The sequence below is a fragment of the Temnothorax longispinosus genome, chromosome 3 (assembly GCF_030848805.1).
Source record: "Temnothorax longispinosus isolate EJ_2023e chromosome 3, Tlon_JGU_v1, whole genome shotgun sequence".
Taxonomy (NCBI): domain Eukaryota; kingdom Metazoa; phylum Arthropoda; class Insecta; order Hymenoptera; family Formicidae; genus Temnothorax; species Temnothorax longispinosus.
The window spans coordinates 11,899,973-11,925,440 of NC_092360.1; the positions used below are offsets into that span (position 1 = coordinate 11,899,973).

The 25,468-nt window shown below is 34.7% G+C and overlaps 1 protein-coding gene and 2 pseudogenes across 1 annotated transcript; 1 reads left to right on the forward strand and 2 right to left on the reverse strand.

Annotated features, from left to right (window-relative positions):
- Window positions 1-707: 707 nt before the first annotated feature.
- Window positions 708-11,484, reverse strand: LOC139810556 (protein toll-like; annotated as a pseudogene).
- Window positions 11,485-11,769: 285 nt separating this feature from the next.
- LOC139810558 (uncharacterized) lies at window positions 11,770-13,872 on the forward strand. The gene is made up of 4 exons (XM_071774211.1): window positions 11,770-11,995; window positions 12,916-13,048; window positions 13,363-13,511; window positions 13,623-13,872. Exons 1-4 carry the CDS (start codon window positions 11,918-11,920, stop codon window positions 13,713-13,715), a joined length of 453 nt encoding a protein of 150 aa, XP_071630312.1. The 5' UTR covers window positions 11,770-11,917; the 3' UTR covers window positions 13,716-13,872.
- A 138-nt stretch (window positions 13,873-14,010) lies between these two features.
- On the reverse strand, window positions 14,011-24,450 carry LOC139810562 (protein toll-like; annotated as a pseudogene).
- Between the last annotated feature and the right edge of the window lie 1,018 nt (window positions 24,451-25,468).

Here is a 25,468-nt window from a genome sequence, read left to right on the forward strand (position 1 = left end):
CATCAAAAAGAACGCAAATGGAAACTGTTGTGGGGTCCATTGGACCCCATGTGACCTCTACGTTACTTTTAGGAGGTGTGACCTCAACGGGTTAAAGATGCATTTTAAAATGACATATTTACGAGAGGACTAAACATTTGATAATATATTATGTAGTATTCACATAATCAAAGCTATAATTTGTAACAAGTTACAAAAATTTTATTCTGGAATCTCATATGACCCGCAGGAAGTACTTGAATTCAAGTACGTATTTCTTATGATTAAGCGAAATATTCTTAGATATTTCCCGAAAATTTATATCGATAGCAGTACAGTAAATGTTCAAAATATATATGTATAAAGTAATTTTTTATCTAAGTTACTTAAATGAGTTATTCCTGAAAATTATTTAATTTTATAGGAATCGATAAAAAGTCGATAAATTATAATAATAGTTATATATCTATAGTGAGTTTAATCTAACATCAGTCAGTTGCTCATCACTCATTTTTCCTGCTTGTTTTTTTTTTGTGTTTTCTTAAGTTTGTATTCTTAATTGTTTTGGTTGAGATTCTAAATTAGATCAGGCCTTCTTAAAAAAAATAAAAATAAAAAAAATATCAAAATGTTCTTGCGTGGTTCTTGATATTGCACATATCAAAGACGGACCTATAAATGATTGCTAGTTACTATACTTTTTCATGAATCTTTCTACCTTCGTACTATCAGACAAGACATTCTTCATTATCGCGTTTCATTAAATGTTCGGGTATGAGAGAATGATGCTTTGTTTCCATTCAACTTACATGACTCCCGCGGAGTACCCATTCGAAACAATTGTACCTTCGACTCTTTATCACACGTGAACTTTTTAAGCGCGTAGGCGGCGTAGTGGTCGGTGGAGTCTCAGGAAGCCCAATGGGATAGATGAGCTCTTTCTTTACCTCGTTTGAAAGAGTTGGTGATTCTCGAAGATTTTGTTCCCGGCGATGCTGTTTCTCGCAAGTTTAGGCTTGATGCGGCAGCGCGTATCTCATTTGTCCCAAAACCAGGGATCTCCCCATTTGACATACGTGTTCATGTCAAGTACGCCTTCAGTTCTGAGTCCAGGTCGTCGGTATGGCCGATGTCGCCGTACAAGATTAATATCACTCGCGCTCGACCTTCGCTCAACGCTTGACTGTGGGCGGCACGAAATTCCATCCTTCCCCAGACGCTCTTCAGGAAGTTCGGCGACAGCACCACTATCGTCCGTCTGGAATTTTCTACGGCGATGGCGATATTCGCCGGGATCCATTCGCCCAGTAAAATTCCGATAGTGAAGGCAGAGCTTGAACGGCGTCGGACCGTTTTCCAACTTGGGCACCAGTTCGTCCACGACGAAGTCGTGGTCCTTGTGCGAGTAGCTCACGAATGCGTCGTACATTTTTCCTTATCTACTCCTCTTCCGTTACGAACCATAAGCACCACTGATGCGCGAAAAGCCACACCTTAATTTGCTGTTGGTATTTGTAATAGAGTAGCCCAAAGATGCCGATAAGAAATCCCCACTAGAGAGATTACTATACAAATGCCGATAATCACTGTCGTGTACAACGGGCAAAAATCATCCATTTTCATTTACCGATACGGAATGTTCCTTCCCGAACACGTCACTTTAAGCAGATCGGTCAGATTCGTGAATTTCGCTTGAATGAAACTTAGAAAATCCTTAGCTTCGCAATCGCATTTCCCATGGAATTTCGTGTAACGTTAATCGAGTTAAATTCGTAGATTGTTTCAGGAATTCTAGCACTTTAGGATGTATTCTTGACATGTTGTTGTTATGTAGCTCCAAGACCTGAAATAGAATTCGATGTTAAATTTTAACTGAAGTGCAACTTAATCCTATCTTTTTTCCCCTTTATTCCTTTATTGTATTGATACTTTACAAGACAATCTGAAAAAATTAAGATTGACCCGCGCATTTTGATTAATTTTTTAAATCTATTCTTATGAATACCTTTACTAGATGTTTTTTAATTCTTTCTTATCAATCAAATATTCTATATAAAAGATAAATTTACGCACCTGTAGTGTGTTGGATAATCTGCCCAGAGAAATTTCAGAAATGGCGTTGTGAGATAAAATAAGTTTCCTCACCGATTCAAATCCCATTGCTTTCAAATCTGGCATGCGAGTTAACCGATTGCCGGAGAAATTCAAATCGAATTGGAAGGAACCATCGACAGGCTTTTTTCATATCGCTTGGCACACTAGTCAAGTTTTTGTGCGAGCAGTCGAATATGAACGCTCTGTCCTCGGGTCTTATAAAACAGTCGCACTTTTCGGGACACACTTTGGGTTCCTTTAGCACACACGTGAACGTTTTAGAATCAAGTCCGTAACGCGCACATTCTTCAACTCGTCCGGGCTTTGGCAAGTTAAATTTCCTGGTATTATGTGGAAATAATTTTGGACTTTACGATGCATTCTGCCCTCGATATAACGCAGAAAGTCGTACAATCGACAATCGCATTCTAACGGATTATCATCTACTAATATTATCGCGTCTTGAGAAGTCTGTGTATCAATTACTGTGAATTCGGCATCGCGTAAGAAGATGTGCTTTATTTTATTGTGAGTCAAATCCACTTTGATATTACTCGATATAAACTGCATATCTGTAGTCTGAAATTAGAAAAGAAAAAGTACCGTCAAATATTATCGTCTATAAATATCTTATAAATCTATCTGTCGCATTTATGTCAGTTTTAGAGAGGTGCTTTTTCCAGATAATTTTACTTACTTGAATAGAAGATATATTGTTGTATTTGAGATCCAATTTTCGGAGTCGTACATCGCTTACAATCCAGTCACTAAATATTTCCGAAATACTGTTATTGGCTAAATATAATTCCTCTAAATCCGAGCAATCGTGAAAAGGCGACTTATCGATAATAGGCGATTTATCAATAGTAGAATCTCTTTGTAAAGTAAGATTATTGTAGGACAAATTTGCAATCTTCAAGTGTATTAAGGAACTGAAACCTTGGTTGGAAATAGTTATCAGCTGATTTTCTTGTATATTTAGTTCCTCCAAAGCGCGCAATCCACTGAATAGGTCACTGCAAAGAATTATCTATTGATAAAAGTATGAAAAACACAAGCAATTGTTATCGTTCGTATAATAACAGTCATTTAAACGTACTTGGAAATGGAAGTAATTCGATTTTTTGATAAATCTAATTTTACTAAATGCTCCGTATTCAAGAAGATATAATCGGGCAAACTTTGAAGATCGTTAAAATTCAATTCCAAAATTTTGAGTCCCTTCAAATCCCGGAATATGTATCTAGGTAAGGTTCGAAGATAGTTTCGTTCCAAATTGATATTAATTAGCGAAGTACATCCCCAGAAGAGATCTTCCGGTAGCGTGACAAATCCGTTCCTTTTCAATTTCAACATCTCCAGTTTCGTTAAATTAGCGAAAAATGCATCTGGCAAGGTTGTCATATTTCGCTTGTTGTCAAACAGAGTGAAATTGTGTAGTTTCGTGTTATTTTGTAACAGATTCTTCGGTAAATTTGTGAAATTGTTTCGAGATAAGTTGAGAACCTCGAGGTTTTCGAGCTTCGCGAAGATGTCTTCCGGTAACTTGACCATGTAATTCAAATTGAGATCGAGGCTTTTGAGAGCGACGAGCTCGTCGAAAATTCCCGATCGAGGCTCGGTTAAATGATTTTTCCATAAGTTGAGAAACGTCAGATTTTTCAGATTGTCGAATGTGCCTGGTTCTATCGATTGAGAGCATTGTCGCCCAATTCGAGCAACTGCAGTCCGGGAGTGTAGTTGAAAAATCCTGTGACTTGGTGTAAATTGTTGTCGCGCAAGTTGAGGTTCGTTAAGTTGACTAGACCAGCTAATAGATCTTTATCTGCGTAGGACACATTGTTGCTCGTTAAGGACAGTGACTTCAATTTTCGAAGTCATCCAAATGATGCTTGACCAGGGCGAAGCTCAAATTCTTGTACGATTGAAAGACCAATTTTTCCACGCCGGTGATTCCTAGCGTTTGCGTGATTTTGCCTAAACTGTTGTTAGTCGGCAAATCACACCTGGAGAAGAACATCGTTTTGATAGTCTTAAATTCCGGCAAGGACGACACGTCCAAGTGGAAATCTGACCATTCCGGAGAATTAATGCATACGATCTGTGTAAAAAGAAAACACCCACTGATGCAAATTTGATTCATTAAAAAAAAAGGGTATAAAAAAATTTATGAAATAATCTTAGGATAACGCAAAGATTTTCTATGTTTTTTAAAAATTTTTAAATGGTATTATAGTTCCAAATATTTATAGTTCCAAATATTTTTCTGAAAAAATTAAAAAACGAGGACAGAATAGAAAATATATCAGATGATCAGATGACGAATATTCATAAATTATATATTCATTCTCAAATTTTTTATATTTGTTTCTGTAGAATGATTGATTAAAGAAAAAATTAAAGAATGAGAGATTCCATCAAATATTAAAAAGAATGATGAGCTACGAAGAATTTATAATCTCTATTTTATAATATTGCTGGCTAAGAATCAATTTGTGGTCTATTCCAAATTTTTGAGTACATCGGGTAATTCAGAACACTCGTGCCAGTCGTTTTTGAATGTCGTCAAAATTACAGCGCAGCCAAACCAACTGCTAAACTGAACCGAACCATGTTTGAAGAACCATCATCGATGATTACTTTAGGTGCCCATTAGTAATGCAAATTTTTTTCTTCCTGTCACGTCATATAAAAAAAAAGGCTGGCATGGGTGCTCTGAATCACCCGGTCTTTGAATATAAAGGTTTTGGAATGGGGACGAATAATTTAATTTTTCGCATAGATCTCTGTAACTGTGTCTTAATAAATGCAAAACGCTCGTAACTAGTAGAGACGTACTTTTATAAATTGGCCTTGTTGAATGTTCACGAGAAACGAGGAGTCATTCTTCGTTATACAGTTTATCTCGATTCCTCCATCGACACTCGGAGCACATATGCACGACTGATTTGTTGGGCAATGTAAAGTGGAAACGCTGCCCAGAGCAATAGCCAATATTGCAAATACTTCACGAGTGATCATCTTGTGTTTAGTCTGATCCTCAGATATCTGTTTAAACAAACATAAACACACATTTTTTTATTGTTGTACATTATTTTATTAATTACTTATTCTATTACAGTTGAAGGGTACAGGGGAAAACCGATCAATGTCCCTCCGGGATAATTTCGAGAAAAACGCATTTTTAAGTTTCAAGACATCAGATATTTTAGGAAACTATTGAAAAAAAAAATACTGGCAGTGAATATCGGAATGCATAGTGTATTTACTTACAAGGAGAACTTACGGGCTGCGAAAACGCAGATATGAATCATACGTTAACAGTTTGTAAGAGATTCCCCGATGTGTACCTAAAATATTATTGGCTATTCGCCAGCTATTCAAGAATTACTAACAAAAAAATATTTTAGCTTCGTATATACCATTGTTGTAAGACCGAATTCCGCAGCCCCCAAGTTCTCCTTGTTAGTGTTTACGTCTGACTCTGATGGTTCTTCACAAGCGCGTGAATTAGGATCGTTTTTCCCTAGCGTGGTACATCTTTCGGACTTATTTCGAATGACTTGTAACTGTTCTTGATCAAAACAGATAAGAATTATAAAAGTTCTTTGAAAATACCACGAGATAGCATTAGATCAATTTCGATAAAAAGTGGACTTTGATCGTTTTTCCTCTGTACCTTCAATTATTTTATTACAATTATTAATATTATTTTCTTTCAATATTAATTTATTCTTTTGCAAATATCAAGCACAACACTGAAAATTGAAAGTATCGTGGCCTAGATAAATGTAACACTTCCTTTTTTCGAGATAAGCTCGTTGCTATACTCTTTTATAGTTGCCAATACTCTCATATATTACACATTTATTTCTTATATATTTATTCATATTTTATAAAATTTTTTAAAAATCTGTATTTATAATTAAAATATGAATTTATATGCAGGCATACATAAATTTCTCTTGTACATAAGAAAAAGTATATTTTGTTTTGTATCAAATTTTATTTATGGATATGCTTTTTATTTTATTTGATATTGTGATACGTATAAAAATATATAGCAGAGTATAGCAACGAGAATAACCTGTATCTTTCTACATATTTTTATTTAATTACGAAAATTTAATCGCTTGTAGTTCATGAGGTATTGCAGCTCGATCTCTGATTTAAATTCTACAATTATAATGTTATATTGTGATAGCTACTGGACGACTCGTATAAAAACTATAAATTTCAAAAGGATCCACCGAATGATTAAAAACACGATCGTTGGGGCTTCGTTTTCATGTACTCCAAATAATGAAGTTTTAAAGCTTTTAATAAAAATAAAATTTACATTATGACAGTAGGTAGAAGATCCTACTAGTAAGATTCGTGGAAGCCTTAATGTGTTACAAACGAGATAATTGCACACGAAAACTATTACAGTAAACGACTAGGTCACGATTCTTGGTATTTCCTTAATCCGGGATCTCAATGAAGATATATTTATTTTTCAACGAAATACTTATACATATTTATCGGATTCTACCGTATGGCGAACCGAACAACAAATTGTATATTCCCCCCCTTTTTTTTTGTAAAAAATGTGGCATTTTATCTGAATCAGAAACTGATAAAAAAACGGGGAAACTTCTGGCACGAAGCTGTTATTATTTGTAGTGTATAATTTATCTTCAGTTGGCAGCAATCGTTTTGTATCTATTTTGTGGACGGTAAAAAAAACAGCATCATTATAAACCTGTTTCTTAGAAATTTACCGCAAATTATTTGCAATTCATAGTAATCGTATGTTCGCTGTTACTTTTTTATTTATTTATACCTCTCGTAAAAAAAAAACATTAGCGTTACAAGGTGTATGGTATTAGGTAAATCCACACTCACGTAAATCGTTATCCATCTATGCGAATAATCTATTCGCAGTATTATAGTTAAGAAATAGTTTTACAACGAGGAAAAACCTATCGTTTAATTCATTATCGATGGAAATTAATCCGAACCGAAATGAGAGAATCAATTATTTTGAGGCTTATAAAGGTCGAAAAGTATATAGATATAAACGGAGATATATATACAGGATGTTTCAAAATCTCCAATTTTTTAAAACAGATTCTCCTTTAAATTGATTATTTTATAATTATAGCCGCATTTGCAATTTTCGTATATTATATAAAATAAGATTGATTTTAATGAAATTCGATTTTAATTCTTACGAAATTCAGGTTCGAAATAAAACTGAACCACAAAAACTTCATTCATTGTATTAAATTCAAGTATACGTGAATTTTACTTTTCAAGATTAAAAAATTTGAGATTTAAGAATTTTTTCAATTATAATGACGATCCATATCTCACAAGATTTTTCCAAAAGAGAGAAAGAAAGGAAGATCTATTATTTTGTGTTCAAAATATTATTGTAAATTGAATAGATAATTTTGATTTATTTAATGTTTTGTAACAAGGTATGCATAATTGGTACAAATGTTTAACTAATGTCGTAAATATGAAATAGTTTTTGGGTCGAAGATAATTTTGAAAAATCACTGAAAGTTTTAAACATATATATCTCCGGATGTACTTTTTCTTTTCCATGATTACGCCGCATTATTGTTCGGCTATATCTTAAGTAATCGTATGAAAATAGCATTAAGAACATGCGAAAATGATACGCTATCGGCGTGATTGATTACTATTATCTTTCATTCAAAAACTATTGAGTTTTTTTTTCGATCGGTGTTCGTTGTTACACGTTACACCGTTCGAGAGCACCCTGTTAAACTTGAAAAATCTAATTCGCCGGTATCGCTGATAAAAACGATAACCGGTAAGATATTAATACTCGTTAAACCGCATGCATTTAAACGCAAACAAATAACACGCTCGAGATTTTATCCAAATTCCGTGATTCTGACGGGTCTTTCTGAGATTTGCGACGACATTTCCTAAGAATGTAAAGACCGAAGCGACGATTGCAGAAGTACATAAGAAAGACGACTAATATTCATTTCTACATTAATGCAGATTAACTTAAATCTCGATTTAATTTACTTTTTATCTTTTTCTACTTTTTAAAATCCATTAAATTCCATAATTCTGACGACTGACGGATCTTTCTGACATTTGCGACGACATTTCTTATAAGAATGTTAAAGGTTGAAGCGATGATTGCAGAGGTACAAAAAAGACGGCTAATGTCCATCTCTATATATTAATACAGATTAACTTAAATATCTCGATTTAATTTACCTTTTATCTTTTTCTGCTTCTTAGAATTCATGAAATATCGTAATTATGATGGATCTTTCTGATATTTGCGTTAACATTTCTTAAAAATGTTAAAGGTCGATGCGATGATTGCAGAGGTACACAAAAAACACGATTAAAACTTAAATTTCGGTTTAATTTACTTTTATCTTTTTCTAATTCTTAGAACTCGAAAAAGATGTAAGTTATAAACCGAGATTTAAATTAATCTACATTGGTAGAAATATAAACACAAAATCGTCAAGACTTAATCGCAGATTTTACTGATTAATTTTCTTTATCAATTACACATGCAAGTGTTGGACCAAAGATTCATCGCGCTGAGCCTCGAGTAAAGCTGGAAATAAAGCTACGTATTTATTAATTAAATGCTCATTGGTTTCAACACTTTTACCTAGAAAGAAAGAGAAAGAGAGGAAAGTTTCGAATCTTTTATTTTATCTAATTGCGTAAAAGGATGTTTCGCAATTGGTTGGTTAAAAAATATTTAAAGTGACTTTCCCTGAAACTTGAGAAAGAAATTATCGATGTTTTCGCAGCAAATGAACCAAATCCGATAAATTCTCGTGAATTGTCATTTATATCGAATATGTCCCCGCAAATTGCGTTCGCGGCGGGCAATTTCTGCGTAAAAAGTGCTATCATATTAATGATAACACGTGATCTTTGCACGCTCCGCGATATTTTTTCACTTCCTCTGTTTTTATTTTCCATTCTCCGTGTATACATATATGTATACATTCGTTTCCACACAAGTATACGAAACTACATAAAACATCCCGCTCTTTCTTTTTACAAACATGACGTATATAATTTCGCTTTTTTCTCTTATCGGAGATCCTCTTATTGGAGCACACGCTCTCACGCGTTCGACAGTTTACTTACTGTCCGACATTTCAATTTGAGATTAGTTAGCAACATTGAGGAAAAAAAAAGATCGATAGACACCCGGATCCACAAAGTTCATTAGGCTACAATTATATCTCGATTCCCGCGATACGACACGACTCCTTTGCTCCTCTCGCTTTCTTGTCGCGTATCTTTCTTGGATATGTTTCAATTATGTCTCGCGTTATATAAACACCGGACGTGTAAACGCGCTGTAAAGTCACAACGGCGTCGTCGGGGCTCGGGACATTCCCAAAGAGCACGTTATTACCCAGTGGTAATGACCGAGCTTGTGGGATTGTGAGGAGAACGGATCTTACGGGCCTTGTTGATTTACTTTAGAGAGACGAACGTCGTGACGGTAGGAAAAAAAAAGAGAAAAAGAAAGCGGTATATCCCGATCCTTGGTAATACCAAACGGCTCGATTAGATAGACGAACGTCGCGTGACGGTAGGAAAAAAAAACAGGAAAAGAAAGCGGCGTATCCTGATCCTTGGGAATACCAAACGGCTCGGCTACGATTCGATCAACGAAACGCCAGTTATGTGCGGATCGTCCTTGGCGCGTGCCTACACGAACGAACGTTGTTTGCGTCATGCCAGGGCCTGACTTACCCACCATATTCAGGCGTTGTATGTCAGTACGCCTGATCTGTCTATGAAAAGACGGGACGATGTTTACACATTTACTATTAGTCGGGTTTAATAACATCCGTAGTTATAATTACTGGCGTAAGATGTCGTACAAATGTTCAGTTAAATCCGGCTTTATAATAATTGTTAGTACTCTGCACTTTGACGAAGAAAGGTAAACTTATAAGTCCGGTCTTAGGGAAACGTGTAAACGCTAATTTCTATTTCCACCAACGTAAATTAATTTTGATCTTGGTTTACATTACTTTTATCTTTTTCTAATTCTTAAAATAAAAAAAAAGTGATAAAAGGTAAACTTTACTTAACAAGATTAAAGTTAGTCTCCATTGGTGACTATATATGAACATAAATAAGTTGTTACGATTGTGCAACTCAAAATAAAATTATGAAAAGTAGGATATCTTTTGTATTTCCCTGACAAAATCAAGATTTTAAGATTTCAAGATTTCTTTGAATGAGAATAAAATAACTACAGATGTTACTAAACCCTCCCGGAAGTGTTGCAAATGTTGGCTCCCGGGTACCCTTACCAATGCACCCGAAAAAGGTCATCCGGAAAAAGGAATCCGATATACCCCCTGGTCCTTTCCCGAGGATGCTCTCATGTACATAAGGTTTCCCCCTCGTTAAAAAAAAGATGTTGCTAAACCCGATTAATAGCGACGTGTAAATAGGTATATATTTTTATTTATGAAGTCTATCAATTGTACAGGTGTAAAATTGATAGAATTCATAAATAAAAATATTGAACTTGTAATATAAAATTTCCTATTTAAATTATTCTATTTCCATTTCTCAGACAATTGGGACATGAAACGTCTTAGAGACGTCTTAATAACGTCTTATGTCTAAAACTTTTATTTTCGCAAAAGATACAAATAAGCTAAATCTGCCTCAATGTAATTAATTTACGCGGTTCATCAGAATATAGAAGATCTTTCTTTTTTGCATTTTCAAATTTCTATATGTCAGCCTATCAAGCGCGCGGGAGGAGGAGGAGAGAAGAGCAAGCGCAAACATGTTCCCTTTGCGATAAGGAATTCAGGCGGTGCGACGTTGTTGAATTTCGATCGTTATTGACCACTTGATTCTTGGAAAACGAATTTCGATTGGCGAGTCTGCAAACAATATGGCGGCAATATTGTTAGTCAGCGGTTGCGGAACACCCGCACCTTTTTTTTTTCCTTTTTCCGAACGAGATCGCTCCCAGGCGACACGATGTCCAAAATCGGGTCTCACGTCCCGATTTCGGACACTGCGCTGTCTGGGCTGGAGATCTATTGACCACGAGCAAAATCGGCTGGATCCGATCCTGCATGCGGATCCGGGATGGTCGGTCAGGCGCGCGAGGCGGTGCCTGAACCGGTTACGCGGAAACGATACGTCCGTCCGTCCGCAAACGCGCGTCGTTTTTACTCACCAATCGCAATATGGTGGGCTACGTTACGACCATTTGCGGGGGGCCTCCCTTTCCACCGCCTTTTCCGTTTTTCCACCGTCGGGCGACAATAGATTGTTACCCAGTAACGAATATCACAAACGCGCGTACGTGTATCTACACCTCTCGTATTATACGCGTACGCGCGCGACACGTGATCTTCCGCACAATCTTCCTGTATTATATAAAAACAAAAAAAGAAAGAGAATTTGTTCTGACGGCACTCTGTCTCTTCGAATTCGCCAGCGGCAAAATTCTAAATGCCGAAAGTAGAGGAGGATCGCCGCGGCTGCTGGCGAACGGTCCCAACGTAGAGAAACCCGATTTGACTCATCGGAGCTGTCACTGAGACACTATCAATTCGACCGCACGACCGCGCACTCTGGCATGCTCTGGCACCGGACTGACTCCAGCTCATTGTGAACAACCTGTCCCCCTGTCCCCCCCTTTCCACTCAACCCCACCCCCTCTTATTTTCTCTTTGTCCGACTTGTACTCCTCCTGTTCCTCCTCTCGCTCGGTCTCGTTCGCGCTCGCCGTCTCTCTTTATCTACTATCAGCAATAGATGTAGCACAGATGTACACCCGGGGCCATAAATGTCTGAATCGTGTGTGTGGAGTCGCACTCGCATCACGTCAGTCGGAAATTACAAGCGCTGGACGATAGAAACTTGTGTAACAATTTTTTTGTCTCTGTATAATATATGTATCTGTTTTACGTACACATCTCTGTGTATAATGCGGATCTTTTTTTACTTTTTTACGTAATATACGTTTATCACGCTACACTTTGCAACTGTTTCTTTTAAATAATCTTTTTTAGCTTGTGGACTTTTCTCGATTGGCACTCTTTTATTCGGTTACCACTTATCTATTCGATGAAATGCGAAATGTATCCGGCATTTTGATAATATTAATACGCGAGCTTGATAAGAATAGCGACAATAGAAGAGGGGCCAGGTGCTAATGATATTTTTATTATCATTCTTATCATTGAAATCTTTTGTATATTATATAACATCAATGAAATTGTTACATACATATGTATATGTATTTGTATAAGATGATCAGACTTTAAAAAATATGAAGTTGACCTTTATTTCACCTGTATTTCTCACGTTATATTGATTGATATCAAATTCAACTATTCTTAAATCATCTTAAATTGTCCAATTTGAAATCGTGCAAGAACATTTTAAAATATATGACGACTTATTTTATTTTTAGTTTACACTGAATGTGAGGATCCTAAAAATATTGAGAACCACAAGTTTTGTTTCTCACAATTTTTCATATCTTGAAATAAAAATTTTAACGTCTCGCTTTCTCGGCGATTCGCTCGATGTACCGTTTTTTTCTCCGTAATTACGCTTTTGAATATCGTCGGTCGTATAAAATATACATATATAACATTTATTTATAACTGAGATGGATAAGATTGTCATATCGGTCACGCGTTTCAGTCTCTGGACAGTTATCAGATGCAGTCACCGAGTAAATTAATTTAATGTAAAATTTACATTAAACTAACGCTGCGAATTCATATCCGACTTGGTGTCACTCTTTTCTTCTTTTTTTTTTCTCATGATCCCCAGGAGTCGCAATGCAGCGCGGAATTCGAGTGGCACACCGAAGTGATCTGCGTGAAACATGCCAATTCTCGGAATATGTCTCGGGAAGATGCATCGTCCTCCAGGATTCTCTTGGAACAATTTTCTCCTAGTCACGGTAAACAGCCATATATTTCTTTATAATTAGATTTCAACTCTGAATTTAGTGGGACAGACCGAGGCAAGTGATAAGAGTATTTCTATTATATAACTGAGGAAAACAACAAAATAAAATTGTTAATTTCTCTTTATCTTCAAACATTTGTCGAATTATTTTACGTTGAAAAATATTAAAGAATAACATTATTTTATACTTTAATAATGAATTTATCAAATTCTTTTTTTGCACCTGATTTATTTCTTTCTATTTGTCTCAGTTTATTTCGGCATAATAATTATTAATATTATGATGATTAATATTTATGCTTACAGCTGGAGCGGTAGCTGGCGTAGTATTAACTGTGATCGCGGTGTTAGCCGCTTTAATTTATTTCCGAAATCCAGTAGAAAGGGCATGCTGTCATTCCTGGACAAACCTGTTTAGTTTCAGAAGAGGCTCAGGTCGTGTCCAATATTGTAGAGTACGTTTGCTCCGTTCTTCTCACTTTAAAACGTTTATAATGTTACATGATTTTTCTTTATTAAAATACCGTATGTATGTGCTACATGTACACCTTGCTTTTTCATCATAGGTCGATACCACTGAGGAAGCTAGACTTTTGCTCGACGCTTCCGATCCTACGCAGTGTCAATCGGACAGCGATGACGCTCTTCTACATGCATAGCGATGTGGTTGTTATTATTTCTGTTTTAGATTGTAGGTACGTAATTACTGAGCAGTACGTTATTTTCAATATTTCTATAAATTGTCGAATAAAGCGTCTTGAAAACCCCATATAAAATTATCTAAATATATTACATTAATAAATTGTGTTTCATAAATTCTATCGCTTTACATCTACTTCTCCATTATTCTCTTTCTTTTGTTTCAATATAAAAATAAATGCAAATGAAGCATTTCGTACAAATACTTGTGTATCGCAAGGACTTTTATAGTATGAGAAAAATAATATCTGCTAATTAATAACAAGAAACATTATTAAGTTTTATTATATAGACTTAGTATTATCATTAAATAATTAAATCTTATGTTAGTTTGATTTGGACATTCCATAAAAAGATTATAATATCTTATATTCTGTATAACAAGTATGTATACTTTGGTCGCAACTTATACAGCTTTTTACGTTACTTTGTTAGATTTAAAGTTTATAGTATAATGAAATAATTATCCTCGATAACAATATAATTACAAGTACTTATAAAAGCGAATAGTAAAACGCGAAGAACGTAAATTGTAAATATACACAAGTGTAAACGTAGGATGCAGCGGACGCTGTAGCATTGTCCTTTCGTTTACCAGGTTTGGAAACGCATATATCTTCGCAATCTTCATCCTCACACAGATCACACAAAGTTGTCTTTCTAGGCTCGTAAAATGCTCTTGCTCTTCTTGCTGTGCATGTGTGAAAACAGCAAAAAAGTAATTTTTAAAAATCTTATAAGATATATTACATATTATTATTTATCTTAGAATATCTTTTAAATTTTTTTCTAGATTAATTTATCAATAAAACATTTACGTTATACTTACACGAATCATAATAGTCGTATACAGAAACGGGAACTGGTTTTTGCTTAGCTACTTTATGCGTCCTGAACGCGGACTCGGTTGGGCAATATTCTTCCTTCACCATCTATGATAATAAATGATTTTCTTTATTTCTCATTTATCAATTACACCTCTTATCAGATTTTTATGGAAAAATCTATTCAAATAATTTGTTAATTGATAATTATTTATGATCTGTGACATATACCTTGTCGAAATATAAAACCACCATTGTGTCACCATTTCTAGTTTCCACACGTTTTACATGTGATGATATCTCTAAACTCGGTAGCGAATCTCTGTCTACTGTGAAGCCAGAAGGTAGGCTCACTTCCATAACAGCCATGTTGCTCTCGTTTGCTTCTTCGGTTGGAACAAATCTGACAAATAATGGCTTGATTATATAATCTTCGATCAACAAAGTCGTATAATTGTTGTCTAATGTCCATTTCTATTAATACAGATTACAGATTAACTTTAAATCTACTTTTTATCTTTTTCTAATTCTTAGAGCTAGAAAAAGATGAAAAATAATAAGTTAAACTAAGGTTAAGTCTGTAAGTCAATTCCTGCTAGTAGCCGATGTCCAGATATTTTAACGCTTTGCTTTGCACGGCTTGCGTTAATTGATTCGTATTCTGAAAAGTAGTTTTTTTTAATATAAATTATATTGTGCGTCATGTAGCAAAAAAGATAATTATCGGTACCTTCAGATAATTTAGAATGACAATATTTGGTACAAAGTTGAGCATGTTCTGCTCGCCGCAACAAATGGCATTCTTATTAAATTTGCCAAGTTCGGGATACTTGGAAGTCACCTGTGTAATACACAATCAATAAAAGAGTGGGATATTTTTCAAAGTTTTTAAATTGATACTCAATGTGGATTATAAAAATTTAGAAGAGATTAGCTTGGAGAATAGAAAATCGACAAGATTTTATTAAATTGGAAGCAATGTTATTATCAACTGGAGAAATTTGTAATTTTCGGATTCTGGAACCGCATTATTAGATATGTTGATGGTGCATTTGCACCCGCCTGGTCAGCATTTCTCAAATTCAGAAATACCGCTTCGTTTTTATATTGCGTTTCTCCCTCAGCCTAAAGTAGAACAACAACATTTATGGTTGTCGGACAGTTGCGCGAGCAAAAAATAGAAACAAAAGATCATTACGTTGACAAGTAATTTGTGTTCAACACTGTCGCCAGCTAAAACACTGTTAGCGGTCACTTTTATAGTGATGTACCCCAATTCTCTTGGAATAATCATAAATGATACACTCGAGCCGGAATTGGCTTTCATATCGACTTTTTTCCTACGATATAACTCCAATTCTGAAAAATTAAACAACAGCAATCTAATCCTGTAAACTTTTCTTAATTGGATTCTCATAGTTATATACAATTATAAACAACAAGTCTATTATTGTCATTCTCTTTTTTTCTCGACTTAAATAACATTACATCACTTACTCGGTACATCGTGAACTTCATTAGAAACCTCCGCGAAGTCAAATTGTCCCTCGTTTGTTAGCAGAATTTCATCTGTCATGTCCTTATTCATATAATTGAACACCACAAAAAATATATATCCCCACGATTTCTCCCCGTATTACCGGGTACGGAAAATCTACGGGTATGTGTGTGTGTGTGTGTGAAGAAGGGTTTGAACACTTTCAACTAATAAACAGATAATAAATAGTATATAATACAATAGTGCGGTGATTAAAGTGATCATCTTTTTCATACTTCTATAAAACAGTTTCCTGTTTTGCTACATTGCAATGCCACACAAATTTTTATCGCGTTTACATATACCGCACGTAATATATATACAAAGATAATCGTCATACATGTAATCCAACGTTGCGCCAGATTAAAAGAAGAGATTGGTAAAAAATCAATAAAAACAGAATAGTGAATAGCGCGAGAAAAGAGAATTGGAGAGACTTAATAAACCTTGCGCCATTTACTTTGTTTTAGCAAATTAAATTATTAAATTTACTCACCAAGGAAATTTATTAAATAAATTGGTTTGTCTTTAATCTCGGGATTTCCGCGCGCGTATATAGATAATATAAATATGTATGTATGTATACATATGTGTAACAACCTTTCTGGGTTCCTCTATGAGGCCTAATCCGTGCCCGTCGTTGAGGGAAAATTTAGTCGGTACCTACGATGAGATAGAATCTGGTACAGCGCGTCGTAATTCTGTTTTTCCATTACACTTGCAAGAGCACATATACTTAATATTATCATAATTGCGCAACAAAGGTGAAGTATTTAGAGGATAGCCTACATCTCGTGTACTTTTATCATTTAAATAATAAATAAATTGAAATATACGATGAACTGATCTACCTCCGAAAAGTAATGCTTCGGATAGCGATAAAAGAGATTATATTGCAGCTTTCTAATGAAGCGACAATATAGGTATACACGATACAAGCAAGTTGATGTAATATGAAATATTCTTACGTATCCTTCACCTTTACAAATGCGGAGACACATGTTTTAACATAAATGGTGTATAAATAGTGGTGTTATACGCGGATAAAATTCGATCGTTTTTAGGTACTTCCAGTATATAAACATTATGTGCTAACTGTACTTATGTATTTGAGTGGAATACGAGTATAGCATGTGGAGCTGTGATGGGAGGTTGGACAGCGCCATGTACTATAAAGGATTGTTTCCTTTCATATGAATATGATCTTTCTTTATTATACAAGAAGCAACAGATACATTATGTGAGTTTAAAATGTGGATGACAGCTTTGTAGCTATCGCTAACAGTATTTCTTTGCATACAATACATGATGCACATATATAATGTTTGCTGACAATATCTACACTTGACGCTAATAAAGTTATAGGAAACACCTTGTATGTATAAACTATTATATAAAAATATGTATATTACGTATAAATTTATATATATATATATATCATATAAACTATTATTTTATTATAAAATTATTGCATTATATACACAGGTATATTTTATGACTTAAGTGCATCACAATACATAAAATAACCCTTGAGTATTTTCTTATAAAAGTTATTAAACTGTACCTTATATATATATATACAATAAAGCTTACAATATTAATTGCACGAAAACTACACCATTAAAGATGCATTTCAAAATGACATATTTACGAGAGGACTAAACATTTGATAATATTATGTAGTATTCACATAATTCAAAGCTATAATTTGTAACAAGTTACAAAAATTTTATTCTAGAATCACATATGACCCGCAGGAACTACTTGTATATTCAAGTACGTATTTCTTATGATTAATCGAAATATTCTTAGATATTTCCCGAAAATTTATATCGATAGCATATAGTAAATGTTCAAAATATATATAAAGTAATTTTTTATCTAAGTTACTTAAATGAGTTATTCCTGAAAATTATTTAATTTTATAGGAATCGATAAAAAGTCGATAAATTATAATAATAGTTATATATCTATAGTGAGTTTAATCTAACATCAGTCAGTTGCTCATTACTCATTTTTCCTGTTTGTTTTTTTTTTGTTTTCTTAAGTTTGTATCCTTAATTGTTTTGAATGAAGATTCTAAATTAAGATCAGGCCTTCTTAAAAACAAATAAAAATAAAAAATATCAAAATGTTCTTGCGTGGTTCTTGATATTGCACATATCAAAGACGGACCTATAAATGATTGCTAGTTATATACTATTTTTCATGAATATTTCTACCTTCGTGCTATCAGACAAGACATTCTTCATTATCGCGTTTCATTAAATGTTCGGGTGAGAGAATGATCGCTATGTTTCCATTCAACTTACATGACTCCCGCGGGTACCCATTCGAAAACAATTGTGCCTCCGACTCTTTATCACACGTGAACTTTTTAAGCGCGTAGGCGGCGTAGTGGTCGGTGGAGTCTTAGGAAGCCCAATCGGATAGATGAGCTCCTTCTTTACCTCGTTCGCAGAGTTGGTGATTCTCGAAGATTTTCTTCCCTGCGATGCTATTCCTCGCAAGTTTAGGCTGATGCGGCAGCGCGTATCTCAATTTGTCCCAAAACCAGGGATCTCCCCATTCGACATACGTGTTCATGTCTAAGTACGCCTTCAGTTCTGGGTCCAGGTCGTCGGTATGGCCGATGTCGCCGTACAAGATTAATATCACTCGCGCTCGACCTTCGCTCAACGCTTGACTGTGGGCGGCACGAAATTCCATCCTTCCCCAGACGCTCTCCAGGAAGTTCGGCGACAGCACCACTATCGTCCGTCTGGAATTTTCTACGGAGCTGGCGATATTCGCCGTGATCCATTCGCCCAGTAGAAAATTCCGATAGTGAAGGCAGAGCTTGAACGGCGTCGGACCATTTTCCAACTTGGTCACCAGTTCGTCCACGACGAAGTCGTGGTCCTTGTGCGAGTAGCTCACGAATGCGTCGTACAATTTTTCCTTATCTAACTCCTCTTCCGTTACGAACCATAAGCACCACTGATGCGCGAAAAGCCACACCTTAATTTGCTGTTGGTATTTGTAATAGAGTAGCCCACAGATGCCAATAAGAAATCCCGCTATAGAGATTACTATACAAATGACCATAATCGTTGTTGTGTACGACGGGCAAAAATCAACCATGGTCATTACCGATACGGAAATGTTTCTTCCCGGACACGTCACTTTAAACAGATCGGTCAGATTCACTAATTTCGTTTGAATGAAACTTCGAAAATCATTAGCTTCGCAATCGCATTCCCACGGGTTTTCGTGTAACGTTAATCGAGTTAAATTCGTAGATTGTTTCAGGAATTCTAGCACGTCAGGATGTATTCTTGACAAATTGTTGTTATGTAGCTCCAAGACCTGAAATAGAATTCGATGTTAAATTTTAACTGAAGTGCAACTCAATCCTATCTTTTTTTTTTCTTTATTTCTTTATTTTATTTATATCACTTTACAAGACAATCTGAAAAAATTAAGATTAACCCGCGCATTTTATCAATTTTTTGAATCTATTCTCATGAGTACCTTTACTAGATTTTTTTTATTCTTTCTTATCAGTCAAATATTTTATATAAAAGATTACGTACCTGTATTGTGTTGGATAATCTGTCCAGAGAAATTTCAGAAATGGCGTTGTGAGATAAAATAAGTTTCCTCACCGATTCAAATCCCATTGCTTTGAAATCTGGCATGCGAATTAACCGATTGCCGGAGAAATTCAATTCGAATTGGAAGGAACCATTGACAGGCTTTTTTATATCGCTTGGCACACTGATCAAGTTTTTGTGAGAGCAATCGAATATGAACGCTCTGTCCCCGGGTCTTCTAAAACAGTTGCACTTTTCGGGACACACTTTGGGTTCCTTTAGCACACACGTGAATGTTTTAGAATTCAAGTCCATAACGCGCACATTCTTCAACTCGTCCGGGCTTTGGCAAGTTAAATTTTCTGGTTTTATGTGTAAATAATGTTGGAAGTTAGGCATTTCCTTGATATAACGCAGAAAGTCGTACAATTGACAATCGCATTCTAACGGATTATCATCTACTAATATTGTCGCATGAGAACTCTGTGTATCAATTTTTGTGAAGTCGGGTAAGTAGATATGCTTTATTTTATTGTGAGTCAAATCCACTTTGATATTACTCGATACAAACTGCATATCTGTAGTCTGAAATTAGAAAAGAAAAAGTACCATCAAGTATTATCGTCTATAATATAAATATCTTATAAATCTATCTGTCACATTTGTCAGTTTTAGATGTTTTTTTTTCCCGATAATTTTACTTACTTGAATAGAAGATATATTGTTATATTTGAGATCCAATATTCGGAGTCGCATATCTTCTGCAATCCAGTCAATAAATATTTCCGAAATACTGTTATTGGCTAAATATAATTCCTCTAATGATTTGCAATAGATAAAAGGCGATTCATTTTTATACATAGAGTCAAATATTATCATCTCACTTTGTAAAGTAAGATTATTGTAGGAAAAATTTGCAATTTTCAATTGTCGTAAGGACTCGAAACCAAGGATGTCAATAGTCATCAGCTGATTTTCTTGTATATTTAGTTCCTCCAAAGCGCGCAATCCACTGAATAGGTCACTGCAAAGAATTATCTATTGATAAAAGTATGAAAAACACAAGCAATTGTTATCGTTCGTATAATAACAGTCATTTAAACGTACGTGGAAATGGAAGTAATTCGATTTTTTGATAAATCTAATTTTTCTAAAAATCTGGTATTCGAGAAGATATAATCAGGCAAATTTTCAAGATCGTTAAAATTCAGTTTCAAAATTGTGAGTATTATCAAATCATGGAATATGTTTCTAGGTAAGGTTCGAAGATAGTTTCGTTCCAAATTGATATTAAATAGCGAAGTACATCCCCAGAAGAGATTTTCCGGTAGCGTGACAAATCCATTCCCATTCAATTCCAACACTCGCAGTTTCGTTAAATAAGCGAAAAATGCATCTGGCAAGGTAGTCATATTTCGCTTGTTGTCAAACAGAGTGAAATTTCGTAGTTTCGTGTTATTTTGTAACAGATTCTTCGGTAAATTTGTGAAATTGTTTCGAGATAAGTTGAGAACCTCGAGGTTTTCGAGCTTCGCGAAGATGTCTTCCGGTAACTTGACCATGTCATTCGTATTGAGATCGAGCCTCTTGAGGGCGACGAGCTCGTCGAAAATTCCCGATCGAAGCTCGGTTAAATGATTTTTCGATAAATTGAGAAACCGCAGATTTTTCAGATTGTCGAATGTGCCTGGTTCTATCGATTGCAGAGCATTGTCGTTCAATTTGAGCAACTGCAATTTGGGGGTGTAGTTGAAAAATCCTGTGACTTGGTGTAAATTTGTGTAGCTCAAGACGAGGCCCGTTAAGTTGACTAGACCAGCTAATAGATTTTTATCTGCGTAGGACACATTGTTGCTCGTTAAGGACAGATACTTCAAATTTTCGAAGTCATCCAAATGATGCTTGACCAGGGCGAAGCTCAAATTCTTGTTCGATTGAAAGACCAAATGTTCCACGCCGGTGATTCCTAGCGTTTGCGTGATTTCGCCTAAACTGTTGTTAGTCGGTAAATCACACATTCTGATGAACATTGCTTCGATCTTATTAATCGGCAAGGACAACTCTGTCATCGCGTTCAATAGCAATTGCGTATGCGACCATTCCGGAGAGTTAATGCAAAATTCCCGCAAGGACGGCACGTCCAAGTGGAAATCTGACCATTCCGGAGAGTTAATGCATTCGATCTGTGTAAAAGAAAAACACCCACTGATGCAAATTTTATTCGTTAAAAAAGAGTATAAAAAATGTATGAAAATATCTTAGGATAACGCAGAGATTTTCATGTTTTTTAAAAATTTCAAAACGGTATTATAGTTCCAAATATTTTTCTGAAAAAATTAAAAAACGAGGACAGAATAGAAAATATATCAGATAATCAGATGACGAATATTCGTAAATTTATATGTTTTTTCTCAAATTTTACATTTATGTTTCTGTAGAACGATTGATTAAAGGAAAGATTAAATAATAAGAGATTCCATCAAATATTAAAAAGAATGATGAGCTACGAAGAACTTATAATCTCTATTTTATAATATTGCTGGCTAAGAATCAATTTGTGGTCTATTCCAAATTCTTGAGTACACCGGGTAATTCAGAACACTCGTGCCAGTCGTTTTTGAATGTCGTCAAAATTACAGGACAGCCAAACCAACTGCCATATTGAACCAAACCGTGGTCGAAGAACCATCATCGATGATTACTTTTGGTGTCCATTAGTAATGCAAATTTTTTTCCTAACTTCCTGTCACGTTATATAAAAAAAAAAGGCTGGCATGGGCTCTGAATCACCCGGTCTTTAAATATAAAGGTCTTGGAATGGTTGGGACGAATAATTTGATTTTTTTTTTATTAAAGCATAGATCTCTGTGTCTTAATAAATGCAAAACGTTCGTGACAATAGAGACGTACTATATATATTGGCTACGAAGTTGGCCAATGTTCACGATAAACGAGGAGTCATTCTTCGTTGTACAGTTTATCTCGATTTCTCCATCGTCACTCAGACCACAGATGTACGACTGATTTGTTGGGCGATGTAAAGTGGAAACGCTGCCCAGAGCAATAGCCAATATTGCAAATGCTTCACGAGTGATCATCTTGTATTTAGTTTGATCTTCGGTCTGATATCTGTTTAAACAAACATAAACACAATTTTTTATTGTTATACATTATTTTTTTATTACAGTGAAGAGTACAGGGGAAAATCGATCAATGTCCATCCGAAGTAATTTCAAGAAAAACGCATTTTTAAGTTTCAAGACATCAGATAATTGGAAACTAGTGAAAAAAGATACTGGCAGTAAATATCAGAATGCACAGTGTTTTTACTTAGAAGGAGAATTTACGGGCTGCAAAACGCAGATATGAATCATACGTTAACAGTTTGTAAGGGATTCCCCGAATGTGTACCTAAAATATTATTGATTATTGGCCAGCCATTCAAGAATTACTAACAAAAAAAGATTTTAGCCTCGTATATATTATTGTTGTAGGACTGAATTCCGCAACCTCCAAGTTTTCCTTGTTAGTGTTTACGTCTGACTTTGATGATTTTTTCTTCACAAGTACGTGAATTATGATCGTTTTTCCCTAGCGTGGTACATCTTTCGGACTTATTTTGAATGACTTGTAACTGTTCAAAATAGATAAGATCAAAATAGATAAGAATTATAAAAGTTCTTTGAAAATGCCACAAGATAGCATCAGATCAATTTCGATAAAAAGATGAACTTTAATCGTTTTTCCCTTGCACCCTTCAATTATTTTATTACAATTATTAATATTATTTTCTTTCAATATTAATTTATCAAGCAGAACACTCAAAATTGGAAGTATCGTGGCTTAGATAAATGTAACACTTTTTTTTTTCGAGATAAGCTCGTTGCTATACTCTTTTATAGTTGCCAATACTCTCATAATTACACATTTTTTTTCTTATATATTCATTCATATTGTATAAATTTTTTTAAAAATCTGTATTTATAATTAATATATGAATTTATATATGCAGGCATACATAAATTTCTCTTGTACATAAGAAAAAGTATATTTTGTTTTGTATCAAATTTTATTTATGGATATGCTTTTTATTTTATTTGATATTGTGATACGTAAAAAAATATATAGCAAAGTATAGCAACGAGAATAACCTGTATCTTTCTACATTTTTATTTAATTACGATAATTTAATCGCTTGCAGTTCATGAGGTATATTGCAGCTCGATCTTCGATTTAAATTTTACAATCATAATGTTATATTGTGATAGTTACTGGACGACTCGTATAAAAACTATAAATTTCAAAAGGATCCACCGAATGATTAAAAACACGATCGTTGGGGTTTTGTTTTTATGTACTCCAAATAATAAAGTTTTAAAGCCTTTAATAAAAATAAAATTTACATTGTGAAAGTAGATAGAAGATCCTACTAGTAAGATTTGTGGAAGCCTTAATGTGTTACAAACGAGATAATTGCAAACGGAAATTATTACAGTAAAAGACTAGATCACGATTCTTGGTATTTCCCTAATTCGGGATCTCAATGAAGATATATTTATTTTTCAACGATTATTATAAAAAAAAAGAAAGAGAATTTGTTCTAACGGTACTCTGTCTCCTCGAATTCGCCAGCGGCAAAAATCTAAATTCCGAAAGTAGAGGAGGATCGCCGCGGCTGCTGGCGAACGGTTCCAACGTAGAGAAACCCGATTTGACTTATCGGAGCTGTCACTGAGACACTACCAATTCGACCGCACGACCGCGCACTCTGACATGCTCTGGCACTAACTGACTCTAGCTCATTGTGAACGATCTGTCCTTTTGCCCCCTTGTCCGCCCTTTCCAACCAACCGCGCCATCCTCTTATTCTTTTTTTGTCTTACTTGTACTCCTCCTATTCCTCCTCTCGCTCGGTTGTTCGCGCTCGCCGCCTCTCTTTATCTACTATCAGCAATAATATGTACATCTGGGGTCATAAATGTCGGAATCATGTGTGTGGAGTCGCACTCGTATCACGTCAGTCGGAAATTCCAAGCGCTGGACGATAGAAATTTGTGTAACACTTTTTTGTCTCTGTACAATATATGTATCTGTTTTACGTACACATCTCTGTGTACAATGAGGATCTTTTTTACTTTTTTTGTAATATACGTTTATCATGATACTTTGTATCTGTTATTTCTTTTAAATAATCTTTTTTAGCTTGTGGACTTTTCTAGATTGGCACTCTTTATTCGGTTACTACTTATCATTCGATGAAATCCGAAATGTATTCGGCATTTTGATAATATTAATACGCGAGCTTGATAAGAATAGCGACAATAGAAGAGGGGCCAGGTGCTAATGATATTTTTATTATCATTCCTATCATTGAAATCTTTTGTATATAATATAACATCGATGAAATTGTTATATACATATGTATATTTGTATAAGATGATCAGAATTTAAATATTAAAGTCTTATTACTTTTTTAAAAATGCAATAATTCTCAAGAAATCTTTACTCTTTGGCAAACTTAAAGAATTTAGGGTTCCATTAAAAAATATGAAGTTGACCTTTATTTCACCTGTATTTCTCACGTTATATTGGTTGATATCAACTTCAGCTATACTTATATCATCTTAAATTGTCCAATTTGAAATCGTGCAAGAAAATTTTAAAATATATGACAATTTATTTTATTTTTAACTTATTTTACACTGAATGTGAGGGTCCTAAAAATATTGAGAACCAAGTTTTGTTCCTCACAATTCTTCATATCTTGAAATAAAAAT